General features: G+C 34.7%; 1 protein-coding gene across 1 annotated transcript in view; it reads right to left on the reverse strand.

Moving 5' to 3' along the window:
• Positions 1-1,229: 1,229 nt before the first annotated feature.
• Positions 1,230-13,840, reverse strand: part of LOC106874390 (uncharacterized) — a 280,957-nt gene continuing 268,346 nt past the window's right edge. The window contains exons 145-153 of the mRNA XM_052968226.1: positions 13,230-13,418; positions 12,087-12,215; positions 10,416-10,598; positions 9,370-9,498; positions 7,630-7,812; positions 6,477-6,608; positions 5,341-5,523; positions 4,387-4,509; positions 1,230-2,569 (exon numbers count right to left, since the gene is read on the reverse strand). Coding sequence (XP_052824186.1) covers positions 2,360-2,569; positions 4,387-4,509; positions 5,341-5,523; positions 6,477-6,608; positions 7,630-7,812; positions 9,370-9,498; positions 10,416-10,598; positions 12,087-12,215; positions 13,230-13,418 — 1,461 coding nt within the window. The 3' untranslated portion in view covers positions 1,230-2,359. The remainder of the gene's footprint in view (positions 2,570-4,386; positions 4,510-5,340; positions 5,524-6,476; positions 6,609-7,629; positions 7,813-9,369; positions 9,499-10,415; positions 10,599-12,086; positions 12,216-13,229; positions 13,419-13,840) is intronic.

A 13,840-nucleotide genomic window follows, 5' to 3' on the forward strand; every position in this document is an offset into this window, starting at 1 on the left:
TTAACAAAAATATATTTATATTTATATATATATATACAAATGCTTCTTAGAAATATCTGGAACAACAAAGATTTATATACACACAAACACACACATGCATATATATTCATATAAATATATTTTTGTTATATATATATGATAGGTACCCAAAAGAAACTGGAATTTTGTAATATTTTATTCACTTAGTTTTACATGTCTACACTTTTATCGCCTTCAAAGTATTCTTTGTTTGAAGCAATGCATCGGTCCATATGCATTTTCCACTGTTTGAAGCAGTACTGGAACTCTTGTGAAGTGGTGCCTTTTAACACATCTGTCGTTTTTTCTTCACCTCTTCCATATCTGCAAATTCCACAGTACCAACTTTCATCACCAGTGATGATCTTCAAAAAAAAGTCCAGATCAACTTCCAATTGTTCTTTCAGTTCATGACACATATTTGTGCATGTCTGCTTTCAATCTTCTGTGAGCAAGTGAGGCACAAATTTTGTTGCAACTCTTTTGAATTCCTCACTCAAAATTCGTTGGTGGGAGCTCTAGGACACACCAATCATATCAAGAAGTTCGGTATCAGTTCATGAATTATCATGTTTTCATTCATTTGGAAGGTTGACAGTTGCCTTAAATGAAGTTGGTCTTCAAGTAGTAAGTGACCATTCCTAAAGCATGAAAACCACACGTAAACTTGTTTCACTTATGGCAGCGTCTTTGTAAGTTGTCTGAATCATGACAACTATTTCGACTGCTGATTCCCCACCAGAAAACAGAATACATACATACATTTGTAAATATGCAAATTTTATTATATAATGCTGAGCATACATATTAATGTAAACATCTATGCATAATTTCTTAAGTATCGAAATATATACTACAATGAAGTAGGTTGAGAAATGGTCATAATCATATAGAAATCACAGAGTCAAATCCATCTTTACCTCTCACATCTGACTTTATGCATTATATATATATATATATATATATATATATATATATATATATATATATATATATATATATATATATATATATATACATACATACATACATACATACATACATACATACATACATACACACATACACACACACACGCACACACACACACACACACACACACACACACACACAGAGCGGATTGTCTGAAAAGTTCATAGGCAGAAACCAAGATACTTTCATAGAATGTGATCAAATGAGGTTCAGTTTTCAACATAGTTCCCCTTGCAGTCCATACACTTCTTCTATTAACATTGCAGTTATGATGTCATCATTATTGAGATAGTGGTTCTTAGCCAAGCAGTTTTTAATGTTGGGGAACAGATGATAGTCAGATGGGACCAAATTAAGATAACATGGATAGTGAAAAACCAATCCAAAGCCACAGTCACATACAGCAGCCATAGAAACCAATGACTTGTGTGCTGGTGCATTGACCTCATGAACCAAACCCCTTTCATCAGTTTTTCTGGGCATTTGGTCTTGATAGCCTTTTGTAACTGTCTCAACACGCCAGCATAGTACTCTCCATTAATGGTGTGGTCCTTTTGAAGAAAGTCAATGAACACAATACCTTTTGCATCTCAAAAATTGTGACCATCACCTTTGCTGTAGATTGTGGATGAAATGTTTTTGGCCTACTTTGTAGGTGAGGAGAGGTGTCTCTATTGCATGAAATGTCTCTTTGTCTCTGAATCAAAGTGATGAAGCCAACACTCATTCTGGGTTAGGAAACATTCAAGCAAACCAGCTGGATCTGCCAAAAAACAATGTCAGATTTTGCCATGATGAGAAAGGCCTGGTGTGCTTTTGATCAGGTGTCAGAGGACATGGTATCCAACCAGCAAAAACCTTCATCATGCCAAGTTCATTGTGCACAATATTCTCAACTATCTCATGCAATTATTAATAAGAAGAGTTGAAATTAATGCATACAAGATTTCGTGGCTCTAGCATCACTCCTTCATAGTCAGCCTGTGAACTTTTAAGCTCACCCTTGCATATGTGTGTTTGTCTGTGTGTGAGTATGTGTGTGTATATGTGTATATAAGTGTGTGTGTGTGTCTATGTCCGTGTGTATGTGTCTGTGTGTGAGTCCATCTGTGTGTGTTTGTGTATGTGTGTGTATTACATCTGTATATTTAAGAAGTGTGAATATGCTTTAAAGCATGTAAGCATGAGAGGAAGTGTATTTTTTCTAAAAAGAAGTAGAATGTAGAATGATGCAATATCTATTTGGAAGCTGAAACACTGCTTCTTTGCCAGAGGATTTTAAAAGTGAAACTAAGAGTAGTGATTGTGAAGTCTCATCTTTCAATAAATATGTCTATGTGCATGTATATGAGTGTATATGATACATTGTTCACAAAAAGGTGAATCCAAATCTTACTTGGTTAGGATTGGTCACAAATACAGAAAACACACTTGTTCCAACTGAAATATCAGCATTTTTTTCTGTGCTATAAAAACTCTGAGTAAAAATTGGAGGCTGAACGTTTCTGAACACTTCAATCCTCATCATAGTTGTGGCTGTCTTTGGAGGTGAACTGTTGTCAGCAACTTTCACTTCAAACTGGCAGAAAAAAATAGCAAAAGAAATACAAAATTAGTATTTTGTGCTTCAATTTGATAAAATGGATGTATTATCCATCAAATCTGGCATTAATTTTCAACAGCAAAATAAACTGAAAATATATGGTTCTTCTCTAAAATAAAACACCAACAGGAGATTTGAACTTGTGGCTCTTGTCCAATACTTTATTCACCTGGCCACCTCATACTTCTTCAATTATTTATTCAAACAATTACAAAATCACTCAGTAAAACATAGGAGCACACTTCTGTAGAAAAGAATTATACAATTGCCTGTCTTGAATTCTTTAATATATACCCAATATTCATATTCATTTGCAAAAAGTAAATAATGTACAGGGTGGGGGCAGAGAGGATGGACGTTTTTGAAAAATTCACAAAATCATTAATTTTAGATGCAAACAAATTTTATTGACATCAACATGTTTGTACTGAATTAGCATTTGTCAAAATTAAGTGTGGAAAACAACATCCATCATGTGGTGTCCGTTTTCATTGATGCATTTCTGAAGGCATTCTTGGAAGTTGGCCTCCACACTCTCCAGCATTGCTCTGTTGATTTGGGCAGCTTCCACATGAATAGCTTCCTTCAAATCATCCAATGTATTGGGCTTATGCTTTGAGGTTTCCTCACAAGAAATAATCACACATGGACAAATCAGGGGACTGAATGGGCTGAGGAATGTCAGCAAACTTGAAAATGAGGCAGTCACTAAAGAGGGGGCAAAGAACATCCATTGATGCTCTGACTGTTGCCCCATCCTGCTGAAACCAGACACGTCGAATAGGCATACATTTTCATCATAATTCAGGCACAAAGTTGTTTATCATTTCACAGTAACCATTTCCATCATTGTTTTCAAAAGAGTAAGGACCAATGATGGCAGCTTTTCCAACAGCACACCAGACCATCACTTTTGGGTGGTGCAGTGGTCTTTCATGCAGTTCTCTTGAATTTTCAAGAGCCCAATAACAACAGTTCTATTGATTCGCCATGCCATTGAGATGAAAATGAACTTCATCACTCAGTAACAAAATGAGGTTGTCATTTGCCTCAAAAATTGCTTCCATCTGATGTGTGAAGTTAAGCTGCTATGCATAGTCCTATGGTTTTAGCTGTTGCCTAATGACCAACTTGTATGGGTGGAAATGCAGGTCTTCATGCAAAATACACTTTACCAATTGATTGCTCTGCTCAGTGGAATTTTTCTGAGCAGAGCAATTCAGACTCCATTTCAAAGCTTGTCTGATACATTCCACATTTTCCAGTGTCCATACCATTCATGGTGCTCCACCAGTCTCCTATTCGTTAGTGTACCTCATGTACAAAAGGCATTCACCCAACATAAGATTGTGTTACAGGTGGGAACAGCCTGATTTCAGTGAATGTTGAGGTGGTGTCAAAATGCACGTTGAACTGCTGTGACAGACTTGTTATTCTTCATATAACTGTCGTAGGCAAACACGATACTTATTGTCCACAGTGCTGTGGCTTCACCTGAAAAGAAAAAAGTGCTAAGACACCACAGACCAAATGGTACCTGTCAGACATATGTCCCTACCACTGGGGCTGAGTAATAGCCATTTCAAAAACGTCCATCCTCTCTGCTCCACTCTGTATATAGTGGAAGAGTATTGTGGTCTATTCACTATGTATGATTTCAGTCATACATAACCAGAATTCCAAGAAACTGGAAAAAAAAAAGCAAGACTTTGTTCTATTTACACAAAAAGAGAACAGCACAAATAAACAAACAAAAACAAAATCCTGTAAATTATCTTTCAGTGGTAACTTACATTGAAATTACTTGGACTGCTGGCTGTCAGAGCTTTAATCAAAAGGACATCACCATTGGAATTCACTTTGAAGTAAGATTGTGCTTGAGAGTTAGGAACACCAAATGAAAACACAAGTGGATCCTATATGTAAGAATGAAAACAAGAACAGAGAAAATAAATTGTCGGGAAATCTAAAAAGTATTTTCACTTTCACTGTCATCAAATCATTTAACAATATTTTATGTAGCAACAGGAAAGGGTTAGTGACAGGAAGGGTATATGACTAAAAGAAACAATACCCCAATATTATACTTGTCTAACCCATGCTATCAAGGAAAAAAAATGAATGAATATATATATATAGTTTTTTTTTCAATGTATATTACAGCTTTTGAACATAAAATATATCAAGTAATTTTTCTTATCAAACCATATGACCACCTCTGTTATGTTAAATCTTTTGATTCCATTCCTACATTCAAATACTACTGGATTTCTGGATATTTGTTAGTGTTTATATCTCTTTAGACCTAATATTTGTATTCGGTGCATGAATCAATCCAAGTGGCTGTATTCCCTTTCTTTACATCATTATTAAATCATTTTTATTTCTGTTATTAAAGCAGTAAACTGGCAGAATTGTTAGCATGCTGGGCAAAAGGCTTAGGGTGATTGATTCCATCTTTACGATTTGAGTTCAAATTCCCCTGAAGTCAACTTTGCTTTCCATCCTTTGAAGATCAGTAAAATAAGTACCAGTTGAGCACTGGGGTTGATTAATTGACTCTCCACCCTTCAAAAATGCTGGCTTTGTGCCAAAATAAGAAAGGATTATTATTATTGTAATTATTCATTACAAATATCAACGTATCAATATAGTCTCCTCACTCAATAAAACTGGTTCAACTATGTGGTATTGACATCCTATTGAAATTAATAGATATTTATGGAATGAAAATCATTGTTGCTTACGTTGTCATCATCTACAGCATTCAGTCGGAAGAATACAGTGTTGACCGCTAAGTTCTGATTAATTATCTTTGTATATGGAGCATTGATAAAGTAAGGGCTACCGCTGTTTCTGCTCACTCTAACAATTAAATCAGACTGAATTTTCGATTGAGGTGAGTTTATATTGAAAGCAACAATCTGAATCTGAAAATGAAAAAGAAATTAAAAGATTAAATACTTAATATTGCATGAGGCAGCTTTATTTAAAGAATAAAATAAGAAAGAATTCAAAACTGCACTTGTAAAGAATTATGAATGTAAATACCAGAACTAAACCTTTAAGAATCAAACATGAGACCCTACATATTAAAAACATCATAATTAATTGGTGTGTGTGAGTGTGTGTGTGTTGATAAATAAATAAAACAGACAAAAAAATACAGTCTGCATTCATATTATAAATCTGAAAAAGACTTAAGTAACTTAAAAAGACTTTTGATGTGATGTAAGTTATAAAACTGATTAACCACTGTTGCAGCTGTTGTTAGTTAAGATCTTTCTTTTCAGACATAGTGTATCTAGGGCTATGATAGTGTGAAGAATTAAATCACTTTTGTTATTGCTGTTGAACATCCGATCCAGTTCCTGATTGAGAGGAACAATAGTCAAAAACATTCCAGCTCTAATCACCTCATCTTGTTTTGAGAAGTGACAAGTACCTTAACCCCTTGAGGTTCATTGAGGTGCTGCAGCTAAGCAGCATATCTAGGGTGAGAAAGCTTGATTGGAGCCCATCCCTCTCCAGGATAAACTCATTTCTACAGCTGAGTGGACTGGAGCAACATGAGATGAATTGTTTTGCTCAAGAACACAACACATTTCCCAGTCCAGGAATCAACATCACAATCTTACAATCATTAGTCCAATACCCTAACTATGAAGCTATGCACCTCCACTGTCTTGTGTTAAGATATAGTATATCTAATACTACAATAATCAATGTCTATTTTTAAGATGGTAAGGTATGATTTAAATGAAATTTAGTTGCTAAAAGTAATGACGAGTCCATCATTCATGTGCATAACAGACATAAAGAAAGGATACATAATATAAGCAGAAATAGATATTCAAAGTAGTTATAATAAGAGCATACTTACTGTGTATACAGTGTTTTTCTGAGGGTCATTTTTCAAGCTGTCATTCAAATAGATCATTCCACTCACTTTATCAATGTAGAAAAGGTTTTGTCTGTTTGGATTGACATTTACAATTTGATATTGTGTCTGACCCTGAAAGACATTGAAGTACATGACAATAACAATTATTAGTATTATTCGTAAAATGTAAGCTTAAAGCACACAAGATTATCATGTGGTATTAATGTGTATTTTGAGAGGGAGATACATACATATATATATATATATATATATATACTTACACAAACACACACACATACACTCACACATGGTGCAGGCATTGCTGTTTACTTCCCAACTGCATGGTTTGGGGTTTGGTCCCACTACATGGCACTTTAGACAAGTGCTTTCTGCACTCCCCCCCCCCAAGTTTTTTTCAGAGGATTTGGTGGATGGATGCTGACAGAAGCTCATTCTGTCTGTCTGTTTGCCTGTCTGTGTGTATATATGTGTGTGTGTCTGTTACTGTCTTCTTGTCTTGACATCACCTGACAATTGTAAAGGTGATCAAAGTGAATAAAAATTATTTGGATACATATGAGGATATTATTGTTTATAATAATATCAGTGGCATAAAAACACACATAAATGTAAAAATTATCAATTAATAATTAAAGGTACTAACAGGCAGTACTAGCGTGCTAACTTAACATGCTTAGCCACTGATATTGTTATAAACAATAATATCCTCATATACATACATATATATATATATAGAGAGAGAGAGAGAGAGAGAGGGAGAGAGAGAGAGAGAGAGAGAGAGAGGGAGAGAGAGATAGAGAGCAGGGAGGGCGGTAGGGAGGGAGAGTTAGAGATGTGTAGATGCAGTAATTTATGATATTTAGGGTTGTAATTATTTCAGATAAAGAAGTCAGGGACTCTATTGGAGAAATATGTTAATATAAAAGTGCAATGTAAATTGTCTACTGAGCTCTTACAAAGGTCACTTCCATAGAGACCCTGTTTAGCTCTGGTTTCATAGAAAGAGCACCTCAATCATTCCAGACCTGATAGCTCTTCTTGATATTAAGATGTGTTGAGGCAATTGTCCATCCAATGTAGCTTATATTTTAATCAAATGTCTTAAGATTAGAAAAGCTTTTTTTATACTTACCACATTGTTATTTGAAACAGTTACTTGATAGAGTTTAAAGCCCCGACCAAGACTGTCAGAAACATTAATATTTCCTGGTAAATTGGTAAAAGTTAATGCTTGACTTTGTTTTACATTCACAATTACTGTTCCAATACTTTTCTTTGGAATTGGTTTTGCATTATCACTGGCTTCCACTTCGATCTAAGATTTAAAAAAAAAGGATTAAAAAAGAATCAATCAAAAAGAAACAAGTTTGTTTCAAGCAAAGCAATATTTTTTTTTTTAATATTTGAAATTCACTATTATCCTCATTATATTAAGAAAATCTTGAAGAGATAAATGTTACTTAGTGATAGCAATCTTTATTGTATTTTCAACTAACACCCTTCTCCAATTCTGGTCTTGCATCAAAATTTGAACTAAGGATGAAAGCGAAATCGGGATGGCACCTGTGCCCAGCGTCGCCTTTCTGGCACTTGTGCCCAGCGTCGCCTTTCTGGCACTTGTGCCCAGCGTCACCTTTCTGGCACTTGTGCCCAGCGTCGCCTTTCTGGCACTTGTGCCCGTGACATGTGTAAGGATTTTCGAGAGAGATCATTGCCAGTGCCCCTGGACTGGCTCTTGTGCGGGTGGCACATGAAATACACCATTTTGAGTGTGGCCGTTGCCAGTACTGCCTGACTGGCCTTCGTGCGGGTGACACGTCAAAGCACCCACTACACTCTCTGAGTGGTTGGCATTAGGAAGGGCATCCAGCTGTAGAAACTCTGCCAAATCAGATTGGAGCCTGGTATAGCCATCTGGTTTCACCAGTCCTCAGTGAAATCGTCCAACCCATGCTAGCATGGAAAGCAGATGTTAAACGATGATGATGATGATGATGATGATGATCTGTTAAATTTATAGTATTTCAGTTTTGAAAGAGTTTTAAGAGAATCAGGTATTTTCAAGTTGATAATATCTTAGATGTGGGTACTACCCATGAGAATAATTTTTTGTGTTTCTGATACCTTGGTGTATCCTGGCATTTGACCATTTAAGAGTATTTGGTATTGTTCCCAAAGCTCTCATGATCACAGATACAATTGTTCTTAGATACCACATTCTTGAAACTTCTGTTTTGAGTTCCTTATATTTCACTTAATTCCGCAAATGTTTTTACAGAAGTGTTGCAGCATGCTAGAATTGACAGACTTAAGAGTTGACATGTTTTGTCAACCTGATATCTTACCATAATATTTGATATATTAGCCTGTATAGCACAATCAGTTTAGATACTAAAAAAAAAAATGGTGATTGTTGTTGTTATTAGTTAGCCCTTGGATAAATTTGATCAAGCAAACTCATAATCAAAGACAATCCAGCCCTGACGACCACATCTTTTTTCAGGCATAGTGCACTCAAGATTACATTATCCAACATGTCCTTTTATTATTTAAGATCATAGGCATGATTTGAAGGTGATCTCACTACTATTTCCAGCAGGTCGAGTGACCTCATAAAGGATCCTTTGACTCATTGGCAATTATCTAATACTTGGAAACGGGTAAGCTGCTAAAATATAGATGAAAGATGATATAATGGACTCAGCATTAGAACTAATCACATAGAACTACTTGGCTAATTATATTCTTTTAAGCTTGTCACATGTATTAAATTCAAAACAACAGAAAGATATGCAAGGAATCTGGTAAATATAATAAAATCACAGTATATAAAAAGTTTGTTACACTGCATCTAAAACATCAAAATACTTACAACATATCGTGTATTATTTTGTGAATCCAACAACAAACTCCTTTTTAATTGAAGGATACAGCTCTTGGGTGCTAGTGTAAAATATTCCAAAGCAACCGTTTTTCCTACAATTTTACAAGTGATAAAATTCTGGAATATAAAAATAATAAAGAGAAATTAAAATTCATCTTTTTGAACAAAAATTCAGTGCAGGCATGGCAGTGTTGTTAAAAAGCTCACTTTTCAACCATGTAGTTTTGAGTTCAGTCCTAATGTACATCTTCAGTAATTATCTTCTAATATAGTCTTGGACTAACTAATGCCTTCTTATTGAATTTGGTAGATGGAAATTAAGTGGAAGCCTGTTATATATATATATATATATATATATATATGTGTGTGTGTGTGTGTGCGTGTGTGTGTGTGTATATATATATATAACAGGTTTCCACTTAACTTCCATATACCAGATTCATTGGAAACACATGTTGGTTGTCGTAACTATAAAAATATGGTGTATGATATTGTAAAATAAAAGGAAATAGATTTTAACGATGTACCAGTTTCCGTTACTGTCCATCATTATAATTATTACTTATATAAACATACATGTATATATTTACATGCAGTTAAATATATGTCTGGTCATAGAGTGACCAATGGTTTCACTTCCATAAAGCACTTAGCTCTACGGATGACTTGACAGACTCTGATGGTGGAGGGCATATAACCTCCCTTCAAACTGGAAGAAGGAAACCATTATGATCAGTGAATTTATAAACAAAAAATAAAATACTATTTGAGCTTTAGCCAGGACTGGTTATCTCCTTTAGACCAGTTCAGCTGGCAAATCTTATGGACTTAAAGGGCAAAAGGGGAATCTTCACCCTTAGACTGTTTCCAGTCTGCAAAGATAACCATAACAGGATTTGAACTCAGAGCATAGAGTATTCAGTCTAATGTTCAAATGACTGCCAATTCACTATCTATATACTTTTTATACTTCTAGTTAGTTTACATTTCCTAATATACAAACTATTAGTTATAGAATATGCAATAAAACTTACATTGTCTGCATCAGTAACATTTAGGTTGTAAAGATATATCCCAGGTTGGGAATTTCTTGGTATGTCCACAACAGCATTTTGTGGATTGAAGACTGGACCATTAGCGTTCCTGATGACAGTAATTAAAACATCAGTAACCGCTACTGCTTTTGGTTGACTAGGAATATATGCTTCAACTTTTAACTAAAACACAAGAAGAAATTTGCAATACAGTTAATATCAAAATTTATTCATGTAGTATTGAAGTATTATTGCTGTTTTTGAAGCTTAAACCTTTAGCATTCAGATTACTGTCAAATGTACTATATTTACTGGCATACAATTCAACAAAGCATAGAGTAAAAACATGGAGTGTAAACATTCAAACATTGTCAGTCTTTCCAAATTCTGTTGCATTTCTCATGGAAATTGTTGTCCTCCTAAGCTGTCTTTGTGTATAAGTTGACCAATCATCTTTTGGCTGTAAATTTTGCATGCCAGAAAATATGGTAATGCTTATTTATTTATATGGTTTTGAATTAATCAGACATTGTGGCATAGTTTTGAGAACTTGATGATGTGATTGTTTATTTTCAGAATAATATTGTAGGATAGGTGTCAGAGGCCAGATCTGGACTTTTTGAATAAAAAACAGGGGGAACATTTAGATTAGACATGGCCAGTTTAAATGCTAAAGACTTAAAGCAAACATAATTTTATAGTACCAAGTATCATTAGATTATTATTGATATATTGCTGACATGTGTATAATGTATGTGTTAGAATATGCAGATATTGATTGCTACAAACCTACATAAACTGGATGTTTTCTCACAGGCAATTAACAGTTTTGGAGCTCATACATTGATTCAACTAGTCAAATAAAAATTCTCCCTCTCTCTTTCACTCTCCCTTTCTCTCTCTCTCTTTCACTCTCCCTTTCTCTCTCTCTCTCTCTTTCACTCTCCCTTTCTCTCTCTCTCCCCCACTCTTTCTTTCTTTATTCTGCTCTCTCCCCCATTCTCTCTCTCTCTCTCTCTCTCTCTCTCTCTCTCTCTCTCTCACACACACACACACACACACACACACAGATACACATATGCCTGTATACATACAATAATTATAGTGAATCCATTACAGTTTTAAACCAAAGCTCTCAGATTTTCACAATTCAGAACCATGGTCTAATGTAATAATCCAATTAGACTTTTTTGCATACCCATATGCACATGCATCTTTAGTCATCAAAGAGTTTAGTAGTCAGCTATATTAGCTAGACACCATCATTACACTTACAAATGCTGAGTTACCACTCATCATCTTGTTAGTATTGTCATCATTGTCATCATCATCTCATATATTACATAGAAAGATACATGAAAATTTAGAGACACATCTCTTATGCACATATATATATAAACTCGTATACACTTAAAATATTCATAAGAATCAAAATGGCAGATGGTTGCTGTTTATAGTGTTCTTGGAGAAAAAGTATGACTTTATTTGACTTCATATTTGACCAAGAATTTCTCAAACATTATAAAGAAAAAACTTATAAATAAGAATAATATGAATAAATAAATGAAATGCATATAAACAAACCAAAAAAAGAAAGTAAACAGAAAACTATGGAATTTCTCATTCTAGAGATGGTTGTTAACTGCAAAATAAATCTGATAAAGAACTCACTGTGTAAGATGTTGTACTCAGAATATCTGTTTGAAGATCTTTCTTTGTGGTTACAGTTCCACTGACATTGTTAACTTGAAAGAATAACTCAGCTGGATAATTTCCCACCACTCGGTAGCGTACCACATCCTGAAATGAACGAAATCTGAATATAGTTCCAGTCTACCTGTGCTACTCAATTTAGCACTAATTCACTATAGCACCCTTTTTACTTGGAGACATTTTCATTGGGATAACATTACAAGAGGGTGTTGAAAAGTTCCCAGCTTTGAGAGTATCATGAAAGGCCTGGTAGGAGGCCCAACCTTCTGAGTTTTTTTTACAGGGCTTAGAAAAACTGAAGGACTGCTGCAATAAGTGTGTGAATCTGAAAGGGGAATATGTTGAATAAAATCATAATTGATCCACCTGTATTTTCTTTTACCCAAAGGCAGGAACTTTTCAGCACCTACCTTGTATATTATAAAAACTGCATGCTAACATATAAGTTAAAAGAAAATAGGAGAGAAAAAAAAGGAAGAAAGATCAGTCTTTGAAAGTGCTGAGTGATTGGTCATAATATCAACAAAAAATATTAGCATCAATACTGCTTTGATCAAACAGTAACATGAGAAATAACATCCATACACATTTGCTCACACACACATGTTCACACACATATACACATACACATGCATATATATGACAAGCTTTCAACAGTTTTTTTTTTTTTTACCAAATACACTCAATAGTCAGACTGAAACTATAGTAGAGTATACTTTTTGAAGGTCTCACATTGTGGGACCAAATCTGAAACCACATTGTTGTAAGTGGACTTGTTAATCACACAGCCATGTCTGTGCTTCTATTAACAGAATTTTGATCGATGTTCTCTGAACAATTCAGAGACAATAAAATTGAGTATATAAGTATACATTGATTAAGAAATGGATTACAGTTGAGAATTAAACAAAACTAGCCAACATTTCAGAATTATCTCATTATTTTTCATTCCATGCAATGCAAAAAGAAAAGAAAAGTAAAATAAAAATACAAAAAAATAATCAGAACATTCAGGATTAGAATATGAAATGACAAAAGTTATTGTCCGGTATACATGTTACATGGTACACATGTTATCATTTTTAATGAGAGAATACTTACAGTGTTTAACCGTGGCAGAGCTCGGACACCAACAACAAATGTCCCAACGGGAACAGTCTCATTCATAGTAGCAAAATATTTGTTTTGCAAGAAAACAGGTGGTTGATTGTTGTTTGTTGTAGTCACTTTTACACTAACTCTGGAAATTTTACTTTGTGGATATCCATTATCACTGACTTGCATAATACACTGCAAAAGAAAGAATTGATAGAAACAGAGTAAGAAGTGATTGTTAATCACATTCCAGAATAACCATTTTTCAAAACAAGTTAGATCTTACCCTATTTGAATAATCCATACCATGTAAGCTGAGCAGCAAGTAACTTAAATAGTTTGGGGGACACACACTCGTGTGCATGCGCGCGCACACACACACACACACACACACATCCTCCTCCTCCTCCCCCCTGTTTCTCTCTATCAAATTCACTCACAAGGCTTTGGTTGACCTGAATCTACAGTAGAAGACACTTGCCCAAGGTGTCACATAGTTGGACTGAATCCAAAGCCATGTGATTGAAAAGCAAATTTGTTAACTGTACAACCATGTCATCACCTATCCGTCTCCTCATCTGGACTTCAAGTGATAGCTATAAATATATATAATATAT

Source organism: Octopus bimaculoides, chromosome 5, assembly GCF_001194135.2.
Source record: "Octopus bimaculoides isolate UCB-OBI-ISO-001 chromosome 5, ASM119413v2, whole genome shotgun sequence".
Classification (NCBI taxonomy): domain Eukaryota; kingdom Metazoa; phylum Mollusca; class Cephalopoda; order Octopoda; family Octopodidae; genus Octopus; species Octopus bimaculoides.